The 13346-nt window shown below is 51.1% G+C and overlaps 1 protein-coding gene across 7 annotated transcripts in view; it reads right to left on the reverse strand.

Annotated features, from left to right (window-relative positions):
- Tns1 (tensin 1) overlaps positions 1-13346 on the reverse strand; it is a 218521-nt gene that overhangs the window by 155985 nt on the left and 49190 nt on the right. For all 7 annotated transcript variants that reach the window (XM_031367908.1, XM_031367905.1, XM_031367910.1 and 4 more), the window contains exon 3: positions 6636-6673. In XM_031367908.1, coding sequence (XP_031223768.1) covers positions 6636-6673 — 38 coding nt within the window. The remainder of the gene's footprint in view (positions 1-6635; positions 6674-13346) is intronic.

The raw sequence follows: 13346 nt of genomic DNA on the forward strand, positions 1-13346 counted from the left end.
TGGGTGCCAGGAGGGCTCAAGAGGTTCCACAGGTATAAGTGCAGGTTGATAGCTGAAGAGTTCTGCTTGCCCGCGCACTCTTCATACTATCAGGTGACCCTCTTCCCCAAGTTGGTGACCCTGCTCCCAATATCTACTGGGATAGTCCTTATCATTGGAATCCTGCCCATCTATAAGAAAACAGATCATCCAACTTGCGTGCACTCTTTCTGAGTTTGGTTTCTCTCAGTCAGTACTAAGTCTCTGGGGCTCCTTTATACCCCTGTGTGTAAGACTCCTCCATACCTTCATTTTGTTTGTTTTGAAATAGGACGGTATGGGCTGGAGAGATGGCTCAGTGGTTAAGATCACTGGCTGCTCTTCCAGCAGTCCTTAGTCCAATTCCCAGCAACCACATGGTGTCTCACAACCATCTGTAATGGGATCCGGTGCCCTCTTCTAGTGTGTCGGAAGATAGCAACAGTGTACTCATATACATAAAATAAATAAATCTTATAAAAAGGAGAAAGAAAAGTAAAGAAATCATGGAGCCTAGACTGGCCTCAAACTCACTCTGTAAATGAAGATATGCTGAACCCCTGACCCTTCTGCTTCCACCCCCACAGTGGTGAGATCATAGGTATGCACCACTATTTGGTTTATGAGGTGCAGGGGCTAGAACCCAGGGCTTCCTGCATTAAACAAGCATTCTCCCAACCAAGCCCCATCCCCAGCCTAAGTCCATGACTTTCTAAGGTCCAGGAATTTGACTCTGCCGACTACATCACCATTTCTTCACCCATTGTTCACTGGTGTAAAATTTGAGTTTTCCCCAGTTTGGGTCTCTCATGACTTCAGTATTCGTACACTCACCACTATGCAAAAATGCTTTTACTTCTCTCTGGCAAACATCTCAGAGCGAAAGTGCTAAAAAAAAAAAAAAAAAAAAAAAGCCATGCCAAGTTTGGCTAGAACCAGCCCTGCCACAGTTGCCCACTTTTTAAGAACCCCAGACCCCATGCACACCACACACACCACAGCCCAGGTATCTGCGTCAAAGTGTGCAGATGATTCCAACATCCGTACTCAAGCCATGGCTGCTGTGTTCGTTAGGTGTCACAAATAGGCAGTCAAAGCCACACAGTGGCTGGCGTTATGCTCTTCCCTGATGACAGAGAGAGAGGAGAGGAGATATCACGTGTGCAAATGTCTAGTCTAGACATCATTGTCTCAGCCGGCTGGCTGGTCTGGGCTCTCGTCTCCCCTTCCCCTTACATGAGGTAAGAGACAGTAGGAAGAATAAATTAAAGTGAGTCAATATTCATAACTTCTTGAGCACTATATTTTGAGCTTGGCATTCTAGTTGGGTTATCTCTCTCAGTATTCGTAAGACACACCACACACACACACACACACACACACACACACACACGATATAGATACCATAATACTTGCCATGTTACAGATGAGGAAATGGGTTGAGAGACTTGTCAAAGGTCACACAAGTGAGCATTACTGATACAGTCGGGATTGAAACACAATAGTCTATCTCTGAGGCCAAAGAGCTTATACACTCCACCAGGCTCAGAGCCATGAACTGATCCTGGGGCCACAAGCTGCCTCCCGCTAGGCTATTCTTGGTGGCTGGGGAGTTGGTTTCTCCAACAGGGAAGGCTGTGAGTATGTTAATGAGGGCCCTAGCATCGAAGGTGCGGCTGCAGTAAAAGTGGGTTCCTTACAGGATTACCTTTTCCTTTGGAGCTTAAACGTGAAACTGGAGCCCTCTGTATACTGGTGTCTTAGTTAGAGTTTTACTGCTATGAACAGACACCATGACCAAGGCATGTCTTATAAGGGTAACATTTAATTGGGGGCTGGCTTACAAGTTCAGAGGTTCAGTCTATTATCAAGGCAGGAACATGGCAGCATCCAGGCAGGCATGGTGCAGGAGGAGCTGAGAGTTCTACATCTTCCTCTGAAGGCTGCTAGGAGACTACTGACTTCCAGGCAGCTAAGGTGAGGATCTTAAAGCCCACACCCACAGAGACACACCTATCCTAACAGGGCCACACCTTCTAATAGTGCCACTCCCTGGACCGAGCACATACAAACCATCACAGCTGGGGAGGAAACCAAGTCACTGGTGTGGTCTTTTCCCCTCCTGGGCCTGGCCCAAACACAGGAGAGAACTTGAGGGAAGCAAGCAGGTGAGAAATGTCAGCTGCCCAGCACTGGTACACCCAGGCCCTGCTGCTTTCCTGTAACTCCATCTGACCTACCAGGAACCAAGAGCATTCTTCTAGGAGAATCCATGATCTGATCTGGAGCCACAGGACAGCAAGGTTCTGCTTACAAGTCCATCAGGGAATCAGGGAACCTGGGTTCAATATTTTGTAGCAGTGATGGCGCACGCCTTTAATCCCAGCACCTGGGAGGCAGAGGCAGGTGGATTTCTGGGTTGGAGGCCAGCCTGGTCTACAGAGTGAGTTCCAAGACAGCCAGAACTATACAGAGAAACTCTGCCTTGAACAACCAAAAACCAGAAAGAAAGAAAAATTCTGTAACTCCCTGCAGTACCTCTGCAATTCTGCAACTCTAAAACTATACTTAAAATAGCAACACATAAATACAAGGGAGGTTGTAATACAAGAAAGCAGGGAGCAAAGAGAACAGCAGAGAGGAAATCTACCATAGAGGAGATGCAGGGCTGGAGAGATGGCTCAGTGGTTATGAACAGTGGCTGAGTTTCTGCAGAACCTGCATTCAAGTCCCAAGGTGGCTCAAAACCAGCTTTGACTCCAGTTCCAGGGGCTCCAATTCCCTCTTCTAGCCTCCAGACGGCAGGCAAGTAGTGCCCAGACATATGGGCAGGCAAAACACCACACATATAAAAATAAAATTATAAAAAAGAGTGGGAAGGCCGGGCAGTGATGGCACATGCCTTTAATCCCAGCACTTGGGAGGCAGAGACAGGTGGATTTTTGAGTTCGAGGCTAGCCTGGTCTACAGAGTGAGTTCCAGGACAGCCAGAGCTATACAGAGAAACCCTGTCTTGAAAAACAAAACAAACAAACAAAAAAAAAAAGAGTGGGAAGCAAATGCTGGTTCAGTTAAAATCCTCCACAGCAGAGAAAAATGGGGTACAGGTAATAACCCCAAGAGGCACAAGAGAGAGGAGCTGAGGGAAAATTGTCATCTAACAGGAACTGGAAAACCATACTGAGATTCCAGCCCCTTCTCTCCCAAATCCTTGGTTCTCTTGCTTGCCTTCATTCTTTGGTCCCCTCTCACCTGGTCAACCCTGGTACAAGCCCACCATACAGAAGTACCAGAGAGCCACTGGCCACCCTTGCTAGGTTTCAATGGTGGATATGTAAAATAGGGTGACTGTGAGCCTCACCCACCACCCAGGCTGTGAAAATGAATGGGAGTATCTTGCATGTTGGGAAGCCCTGTGCAGATGCTGGTGAGGGAACATGATACATTATATCATCAGAAATGTACTCTGCCATTCAGGCAGCCTCCCCGAATCCCTTAGCCTGGCCCTTTTCTCTGGGCAGCTGAGGCCAGCCTCTGATATAGTTTGAATCTCAGTATCCCCCATGGGCCTTTGTTTACAGGTACACGCCCACCATCTTAGCTACTCTATAAGCTAAGACAGGGGGATGGTAGATTTAAAGCCAGCCTGAGCTATAACAGAGTCCAAGGTGTACCTTAACAGCAGTATCTTAAAGAAAAGTAGGGAGAGATTAAGGATGTAGCTCAATGGTTGTGTGCTTGCTTGGCATGTTTGAGGCCCTGCGTTCAGTCTCTCATAATGATTTAGTAGTAGTGAAAACAATGTTGGCTGCTGTTCTATGCCTACAGCTGGCCAGCAAGCCCTTCTCCATCTCCAGATCCTCTGAAACAGTGTGAAACCTAATGGGTTTTCTTTTTTTCTGCTTTGATCTTCTAAATGTAGGGAGGTTTGCTACATTGTATTACTGTCTATCCATGTCCCGGCCTCATCCAAACATAGGTTCATACTACAGGAACATTCTAGAAAGCATGAATTAAGAACCAGCAAGAAAACTCCCCAATGGGGAGAAGGGAGAAAAAAATGGAAAAAGACACAAAACAAAGGAAAATCCCCACCGTGCTTTCAAGGAACCTTCTCCCACATTTCCTCTGCTCAGTAAATGAAGCCACATGTCCCCAGTCACTCTGGCCAAAGACCTATGAGTCAGCCATTCCCTCTCACACCCAGCATCCCACCCACTAGCAAGGCTCTGGACCTTAAAAGGCACTCCAGCCAGCCCCTTGCTCACCACCACCCCGTGATTCTGAATGCCACACCAGCAGCCTGGACACTGGATAGTCTTGGGTGGTTGCCACTAGCAGCTTCGGGCCTGTCCTTGCCCCCTGCACAACACAGCCTCTCACAGTGGTAGCCCAGTCCAGTTTCCAGTGTTCTAAACTCTCCAGCCTGCTGCGCTTGACCTTCCTGCAAGCTCGCCTCACCCCAGGGCCTTTGCATTTGCTCTTCTCCTCCTTCAGTACCAGGGACATCTTCTGGGTTCCATGGGACACAACTCCTCTAAGAACTCATGCTGGACTAATCCTGTCTGATCCTCTGCTGCCTCAGAGCAGTGTCCTGTGCAGGCAGAGGACTGGCCAGTTGCTTGGTGAATCCTCTAGAAGCAGCGGATGGAGGAGATGCCCATCAAGCTGATCTAGCTACAAACCCACAGTACAGAACTCAGCTTCCCGGCCAGAGGAAGAGGCAGGGCTGCAGCAAGAGCTGTGGTTTGGGGAGAGCCTTGCCAGCTGGGTGGAGTACACACCACCAGGAGGTTCCACTTCCTATAGAGGAAAATCCTACGAAAAGCTCCATCTGTATGGAGGGGCCTTGCCCAGCCTCTCCCTTCTCTAGTTGGTCTCCTTGGCTGGGCAATGCCAGACCGCTACAGCCTGGGGTACCTGCACCCCCAGCACAGGTGAGAAGCCAGGTAGGTGGCCACCCCTAAAAGTCATCTTTGGTATCTGTCTGAACAAGGGACCTCTGTCACATCCTTCTGAGCCACCAAACCCCCAACTAACTTTTCACTGAGAGTAAATTCATCACCCAAGCCTCCTCGTGTGTCTCCCGCGTGAGTACTAAAGAGATAGGTACTAAGAGAAATGCAGGTCAGGAGGGAGAAACTCGGGCCAGTGGACAGGGAAGGACAACCAACGGGCACAAAAGGCTATGACAGAGGAACCACACCCGCACTTTTTAGTGACTCAGTTTGTCCAACTGTAAAGCAACGTGATCTTCTTGTCCTTTGGGATTACAAGATTAAAATATGACAGCGCACATACTGCACATACTGGACGTACTTTCTGAAGCTTAGGCCTACTGCAGAGCACAAATGTTCAGTTCTGCTAAGAAACACCCCAATACAGGAAGGTGGCGGAGAGGAGACAAGAAGAGCAATCCATTTGGGAAGAGCAATCCATTTGGAAGGTTCTGAGGTTAAAGATAGAGAATTCCGTCCCAGATGAACTGAATGAAGAGGAAAATGGGGGGAACACACATACCACCCCAAAGATAAAGCCAACCCAACAGATAGCCTGCATTCCTATTGCAAGACACAGGGTCTTCACAACCAGGAGTTTACAGTCAGGGAAGTGCACCCCTTTCAGGGAGTGCTCACAGCATATTCACGATCTCACAGGAGGGGCAGACCCCTCCCAGACCTGACATTCCATCAAAGGCCCCTTCTCCTCCCAACCAGGCCCTGCTTGCTCCTTAGTACTAGGTTTTAGTTTGGTTTGGTTTGTTTGTTTGAACACTTCTGGTGCATTAGCGCTTAGCTGAGCCTCACAGTCTTTAATTCACTTAACACTCGCAATGCTTTGGGAGCTGGGATTCTAATCCTCCGTATCCTTGGGATGAAACAGCTTCAGTTAGAGCCTTGACACACCTAACATCACTCAACTAACAAAAAAATAAAGCCCGAGGGAGTTAGGCACAAACGTTGTGCCTAACTTCCCGGCTGAAGGCTCCATGGTCTTCTCACCTGGGCTCCTGCCAGAGGTCAAGTTTATATGGCAAGGGCAGGTGGAAGGCGGGGAGGGTGTGGGGCAGCCTCCAGCCTGAGCAGATGCTGGGAAAGAGCAGGGAGAGTTCTATCTAGTAAGGCTCGAACTTCCCGCGACAGAACTGAGCCACCTGCCAGCAGTTTCCTTCCTGACTCATGACACCTCCACACACCCCACCACACACACACACCTCCGTACACCCCATTACTCCACACCCCCTCTGCCCAGCCGAAAAGACGTTTGAGCAATCAGGGCCCAGCAATCGCTCCTGTCTTCTTGCCTCAGTTTCCCTCTCCTGCAAGACCCGCCAGGAAACACTGGAGAAACTAAGCGCCCAAATGTGAGAGCTGGCCCACGAAGAATGGGTAGCAGTCTCCACGGCCCCGCCCCCCACTCTCTGTCAAGCAGCGGACCAGGCTACCCCAGGCTGGCCGAGTGGGGCCATGCAGGCAGTGCATGGCGACACCAGGACCCCCGCAGCGCCTCCGCGGCTTTGGCCTTCACCTTGACCCTCGCTCCGGGCTTTGCATAAACAAAGAGCAGCTACACCGCCCGCCCTAGCCCGCCCCTACCCCCGGCCGGCTGCCCCTTACCTTGGCCTGGCATTTCCGATGACAGGAGAAGCTGCAGACTGTGGGAGCGAGACAGAAAGAAAGTTTTTAGCCGCGAGGTATGAAATGGAAACTCAGGCGCAATCTCCTCCCACCCCAGCCCTCCACGCCCGCCAGGGGGAGGGGGGAACAAGGAGAAGGGAGGGGGACTGTGGGGGAGAAAGAACGGGGAGCCCGGGTGCGTACCCCGAGGCAGTCCGTTGGAGCCCCGCCAGGCTGAGGTGGTGGGGACCCAGGCCCAGTGCCAGCGGCACAGAGGAGCGAGGGGCCTCTCCCCTCACACTCAACAGCAGGCGGGCCTGTCACACGTGCACTCCCCTAGGCCAGAGGCCCGGGTACACCCGCGGGCACATGCAGAATTTGGGACCTCCCCCTTCCCCCCACACACATACACACACACATTCACATACACACCATGCTGGGAGCTTCATACACACCCATGCTGCAGAGACTCTGGGATCTGTGGCACAGGACGTGTGCATGCACACACAGTTCCTTCCTGCATGATAGTATGCACACACACACACACACACACTCGGAGAACTTGCTCTCCCTCCCACCACAGAAGCTGGAATCAAATTTCCTATCAGGTTCCAGAAGCCAGGAATGTCCCCTGTTTGGCTGCCCCACCCCCGGGGCATTTGGCACTTGTAGGAGGTTCCAGGAGCCCTTCTCAGGGGTGGCTGAGGGCCTCTGACCTGGGCGCTGGGTTGATTTGGGTCTCCTAGTCTTTAGGTTGGCTGGGACAGGAGAGCCCAGCCAGTGGAAACAGGGCAGCAGGCTCCTATTCTATCATCTGTCCTACCTCACCCCTACCAGCTTCAGCCACCCACTCTTAGTAGTCGGGCCTGGTGGTAGAGGTTCAGAGGCCCCTCCACAGTCATAGAGGCTCTGGAGCTACCCACAGCCAGCCAGGCCAGCAAGGTAGGGCCTGGATGTCACCTTGGTCACTGGCACCCTGTCCTGGCCCAGCTCAGGCCTGTGACTCAACACGGGCTGAGCAAGGCTGTGCCAACCCTGGCAGCCCACAAAGCAGCTCAGGGCCATTGCCCGCAGGCACATATGCCCTACCACGCCATCCACATCCCACTAACGTTTGCCTTTTCCGGAGTCCCTGAGCTTGGCTCCCCACCCTAAGTGGCAGTTCCCTTGCAGAAGGTATTCCCCTCACACCAGCGCCCTTCCCATATCACCCTCCTGCCTTCCTTGGGACAGGGATCTTAGGAAACCTCCGTTCAGTTGCCTTGAGCCTGGAACACCCCCCAGCCCCTACTTCCACCCCACCCCCACTGCTGGCCATAGACTACAGATAGACACACTCACTACCGCTGGTCCCACTCTACCGTTCCTGTACCTGGTACCCAGTAAGAGTAAGTCTCCATTGACCCGTGCCCCAACTAGGAACACAGCAGAGCTGGCTATGGATGAGGGAAGCTGGCCAAGAGCCTGACAGTAGGAGAGTTGACCCTGCCTCCTGCCAATAGAGTAGGCTAGACTAAGCAGTGCGGGAGAGCTTGCCGGTGCAGATAAGGGAGCGCCAGCAGGGTGACCAGCTCAGCTACCACCCAGGGCCCAGATGCAGGGCTTTGAGTTGGCCCACCCCAAAATGTACATCAATTGTGTACAAATTAGATCAGGTGAACAGGCTGTCCTGCTAATCAAAAAGTGGCAGGATCTCCATGACACAGAGCAACCACAGGACAACCGGGAGGAGTCCTGATTAGGATCCAGAATTGATGGTGTCACAGAAGCCAGAGATCTTGAAGCAGACCAATGACTCATTCCAACGAACATCTGCAAGTGAAGATGTGTGGACAGAGGGATGTACTGTGGGACACACTGTGACACACTACAGCTTCCAGGATGAGAGGTTCTATGCTTTGTTTTATTATATGGTTATTTTATTTTATTTTATTTTATTTTGAGGGAGAAGTAACAAGGGTGGAGGGCAGATATGAGGGGAGGGGGAGATGAGCGGGACTGGGGTGCATGTTGTGAAACTCACAAAGAATCAACAAAAACTTGAAAAAAAATGTGTCTACTGAATTAGAACTACTGAAAATCTCCCCATGGCTCTGTGCCCCCTATCATTTAATCCCCTCCCACACTCAGTCTTCCCCTGCACCATGAGCCCCTCCCTCGACTCACATTCAACCAACAGTATCTTGAGTCCTCTGGGCCTCTCAACCCCCAATCTGAGCGCTAGGGCTAGGGACAAGTCGGGGGACTAGGACTCTTGTCTTCTTCCAGTGTCCACATTTCTGACATTCTCAGGATGCAGCAAGCTCTCCTCTCCCTCGGGGCCTTTGGACATGCTGTTCTGGCAGCCTGAAGCTCACTCCCTTATCCCCAGGCCTTAGCGAGTCCAATCCCTCTTAGCTGGTGGGATCCACTCAAGGCTGTCACCTCTTAAAGGGCTCTCCAGGCTGCACGTGTTACGGTGGGCTTCCTTCCGTCTTTCTGGTACCCCCATCATCTCCTCGTCTGACCAATTCACAATCTAAAGTCACTCTCAGTAGTTTCCAGCTGAGCTATCTGCCTGCACCGAATGCTTGAGCTCATACATCACCTAAGGCCCAGCAGACCCTCCTGTGATCCAGAACCAGGCACTTATGTGATAGAAGAGTTCCCTTTTTCCAGGCAGGTCTCTGAGTGGTGACTTGATGACCACAGCCTGGGATGATTCTAGCATTCACGGTGGTGAGCACCCTTAGCAGTGCCTTGCTGTAGGACCATAGGAATCTCTCAATAGACAGACATTCAGCAAGTGTCCTCAAGTGGAGACGTGCAGTCAATTGATTGCAAGACAGTAGCCCAGAGCTCCCTGCATGGTTAATGTGGTAAGTCCCTGCATGTGACTGTCTCTACCCCACCTCAGAGGCAGAAGCTCAACACACAGGGCCAAGTCCCCAAGCATGGCACTCCACCTCAGCACACCTGTCCCCAGTTCCACTGAGTTCTTCGTCCTCCAGAGGAGCCTCCTTCACATTCTTGGCCACCTATCTTTGGTCTTCTCTGGGGACAGTGGTCCTGCTGTCTAAATTGACTCTCTCTCTCTCCTGATGTCATTCAAGGTTTGGCCAGCCCTTGTTGCTGGCCTCTCCAAGACCAATGAAACATTCAGGATGGTACAAAAAGGTAGTGTGACAGCCAACTCTAAGGGGGATTCACATCCTCTGCTGACCCCACCCCGACTCCAACACACACACACACCCCCACACACACACACTATACTGATAGGGCTGATTTGTGTAACCTGTTTTATTATTAATTATTTATTTTATGTGTATCGATTATCTTATCCAAATATATTTTTGTGCATCATGTTTATCCCTGGTTGCTTTTCCAGGCGAGAAGAGGGAGTTGGATCCCTTGGAACTGGAGTTAGAAATGGTTGTGAGCTCCTATGTGGGCGCTGAGAACTGAGCCTAGGTCCTCTGGAAAAGCAACAAGGGCCCTTAACTGCTGAGCCATTTCTCCTGCCCTGATTTGAGTAATCTTGACTGTTCACCACCGCCGCCATCACTCCCCCCCCCCACCTGCCTGTCATCAGGCCCAGCTGCTCATCAAGCCTTAGTCATCAGCACACAATGTTATAGGGAAAGGCTGGAGCTGTAAGAGTTTGGGCCTTGAGCTGGTTAATTTTCATTAATAACTTTGTTTGATTGGGAAGCGCCCGGGGTCATTCAAGCACGCCTCTGGGTCCGTCTAGACTTCCAGGGAGGAAGAGAGAATGTGGGTACCCCATCCCATGGAAAGGAGATGAAATACAAAAGAAGATACCATAGGCGGGTACCCCGTCCACCTCTTCCTGGCTAGCATGAACAGAACAGCTCTGCCCAGCCATGCCTCTGGAGCCACGCCAGCACAATGGACTAACACCTCTGAAACCATGAGCAAAATAAGTGTTTCCTCCTGCTGCCTACTGCTCAGGTGCTCTGACCCAGGAGCAAAAGTTTAAGAAACCAGACCTAGGGTGAGAGTCAGGCCCCTGAGTGCAATACAGGGACCCTGTTCCTTCCTGATTCCCTTTGCTTCATGGCTGCAGCGTAGGCATGGGCACACAGACTACACCACATTCCTATTTAGAACCGATGCCTCTCCATAGCCTGGTCTAGCCTCTGCCCCAGTCAGTACCCACAAAGGATCTGTTCCTGCCACACCAACCTTCCCATGTGGGCCTTTGAGCCTGCAAGGAACAAGCAGGGAATGGTGAACTCATATATCTGCTTCAAGGCCCAGTTCAGAATGGCCCTCTGGATAATTATCCCCTGGATAATTATCCCCCCCCACACACACACACACTCGACTGCTTCCCTGCCTCTAGAGTGCTGAGATTAAAGGCATTAGTATGCCACCATGGCCCTTGGTGGCTCAATGTTTAGAATGTTTCCTTAGAATGCCCCAGATACTGCAGCTGTCATCAGAGCTCTCCAGGGGCCAGAGTCCCCACCCCCACCTCCCCATGCCCAGGGTGAGCCACTCATCCACCTGCCTTACTCCTGGCCTTAGGAGGCCAGATCAGATGGGCCCCAGTCCTGCCCCAGCTCTGACAGCCTGCTTTACCCATGCTGGTCTGTCCCAGCACCGTCGTTTGAATGTGTCCCTGCTGGGTTCCTGTGCTAGAACCCAAGTCTATTGGAACAGTGCTGAGGAGACCTTCCACCTTAGCGCCACACAGTGCTGCCCCCTGCTGACTCCCTGGGGCATCAGCAACTGGGAGGCCCAGAAGAAAGCAGACCCTTCCCTGGCTATCAGGACTGGCGCCTTCGTCTTGGACTTGTGGCCTAGAACTTTAGCAATAAGTGCTGTTTGCCAAATGACAGACTGAGCAATTCAGTACAGTAGCACAGACAGTCAGATACCCCATATCAGTAACTACCAGCCCTCTCCATCCAAGGAGGGGACCTCTCATTCCAGCCCTAGAAAGGTGGCCTGGAGGTTGGCAGTAGCACAGCCTCCTGGGATACAATTCTCTAATCTTCTTTGAGGCACTGGGATGTAGAGAAGACAGAGCAGAGAAAAACCTGCTGTCTCCAGTCTCCAGATTCCCTCAGACTCCTAAGAAAGGTCAACTGTGGCCTCCCGGGTCCTTTGGAGGGCACCAAAGCCTTAGATCTACCTACAATGCCTTCCTGTGCCAGATCCCTGACGTGAGACACTGGAGACTGCCCATTGGCCTAAAGCTCCAAGAAGTCCTGCCCTACCTACCCTGCTCTGAAGGAGCAGAGCCCCTGTAGTAAGAGCATTTGATTATTTCATCATGGGGAGCTGCACCCCAACCCCTCCTGTGGCCTGCTCTGTCTCAGCTGGGCTGTAGAGCTCTGGGCTGGGGTGGCTTCCTGCCTTGGGAACACAGGAAACCACATTGTTGGGATCTAAATGGCCTTTTCCTCTAGAACTTGGGTCGGAAAATGCACACATAGCCGCAGTGTGCACCTGACCTGGCCATAACCACTCCAGGCCCTGGCTCTTCCCCAGGCTCCGGGTCACCCATCTGTTCACTGAGCCCTGCCCATGGCTCAAGCCTGGAGGTATGCAAAGGCCACAGTGCACAGATGTTTGGTCAAATGCTATTCTGTTTCTGCAAGGTTTTTTTTGTTTTGTTTTGTTTTTAAGATTTATTTTATGTATATGAGTACACTGTCACTGTCTTCAGACACACCAGAAGAGGGCATCAGATCCCATTACAGATGATTGTGACCCAGCCTATGGTCACTGGGTATTGAACTCAGGACCTTTGGAAGAACAGTCAGGGCTCTTAACCACTGAGTCATCTCTCCAGCCCTCTGTAAGGTATTTTTGAAACGAGATTAACAATTAAATTAGTAATGGACTCTGTAGTGATTTGAATACATTTGGCCCTGCATAGACTCATGTGTTTGAATACTTGGCCAACAGGGAGTAGGACTTTTAGGAGGTGTGACCTTGTTAGAGGAAGTGCAACACTATGGGGTTGGACTTTGAGGTCTCTTGTATAAGCTCAAGCTCCACCCAGTGGAATGCAGTCTCCTCTGGCTGACTTTGGATCAAGATGTAGAACTCTCAGCTCCTTCTCCAGCACCATGCCTGCCTATATGCTGCCATGTTTCTCGCCATGATGATAATGGACTGAACCTCTGAAACTGTAAGCCAGCCCCAATTAAACATTTGCCTTGGTCACGATGTCTCTTTAGAGCAATGAAACCCTAACTAAAACAGCCTCTAAGCAGAGCATGTTACCCTCCGAGGTGTGGGTGAGCCTTGTCCAATCAGATGAACACTGAAGAGGAAATGACTGGGCTCCCCTAGCAAGAGAAACTTAGCCAGCACCCTGTGCTTGAACTTGACCTGCAAGACTTGTCCCCAAGTCTCCAGCCTAATGGCCCTCAGCAAAACTTGCCAAGCCCCCATCGCCATGTGATCCAGTTCCTAAAAGTCAATTGCTGTGTATCCATCTACACAGCTACCTATTCACCTATCTAAGCATCCTTCCATCCACCCATCTTATTTCCAATACATACCTACAATCCACCCTTCCATCCATCGTTCCATCCATCCATCCATTCACCCATCCATCCACTGATCCCATCCATCCATCCTTCTGTTCACCCAGAGATCTAGCCTTCCTTCCACCTCTTTTGTGTTTCAGGATTTCACTGAAGGTTCTGTGATTCCCTCCTGCCTGCTTCAGCTGCAGGAATGACAAGTGCA

Source organism: Mastomys coucha, unplaced genomic scaffold (assembly GCF_008632895.1).
Source record: "Mastomys coucha isolate ucsf_1 unplaced genomic scaffold, UCSF_Mcou_1 pScaffold14, whole genome shotgun sequence".
NCBI classification, from domain to species: Eukaryota; Metazoa; Chordata; class Mammalia; order Rodentia; family Muridae; genus Mastomys; species Mastomys coucha.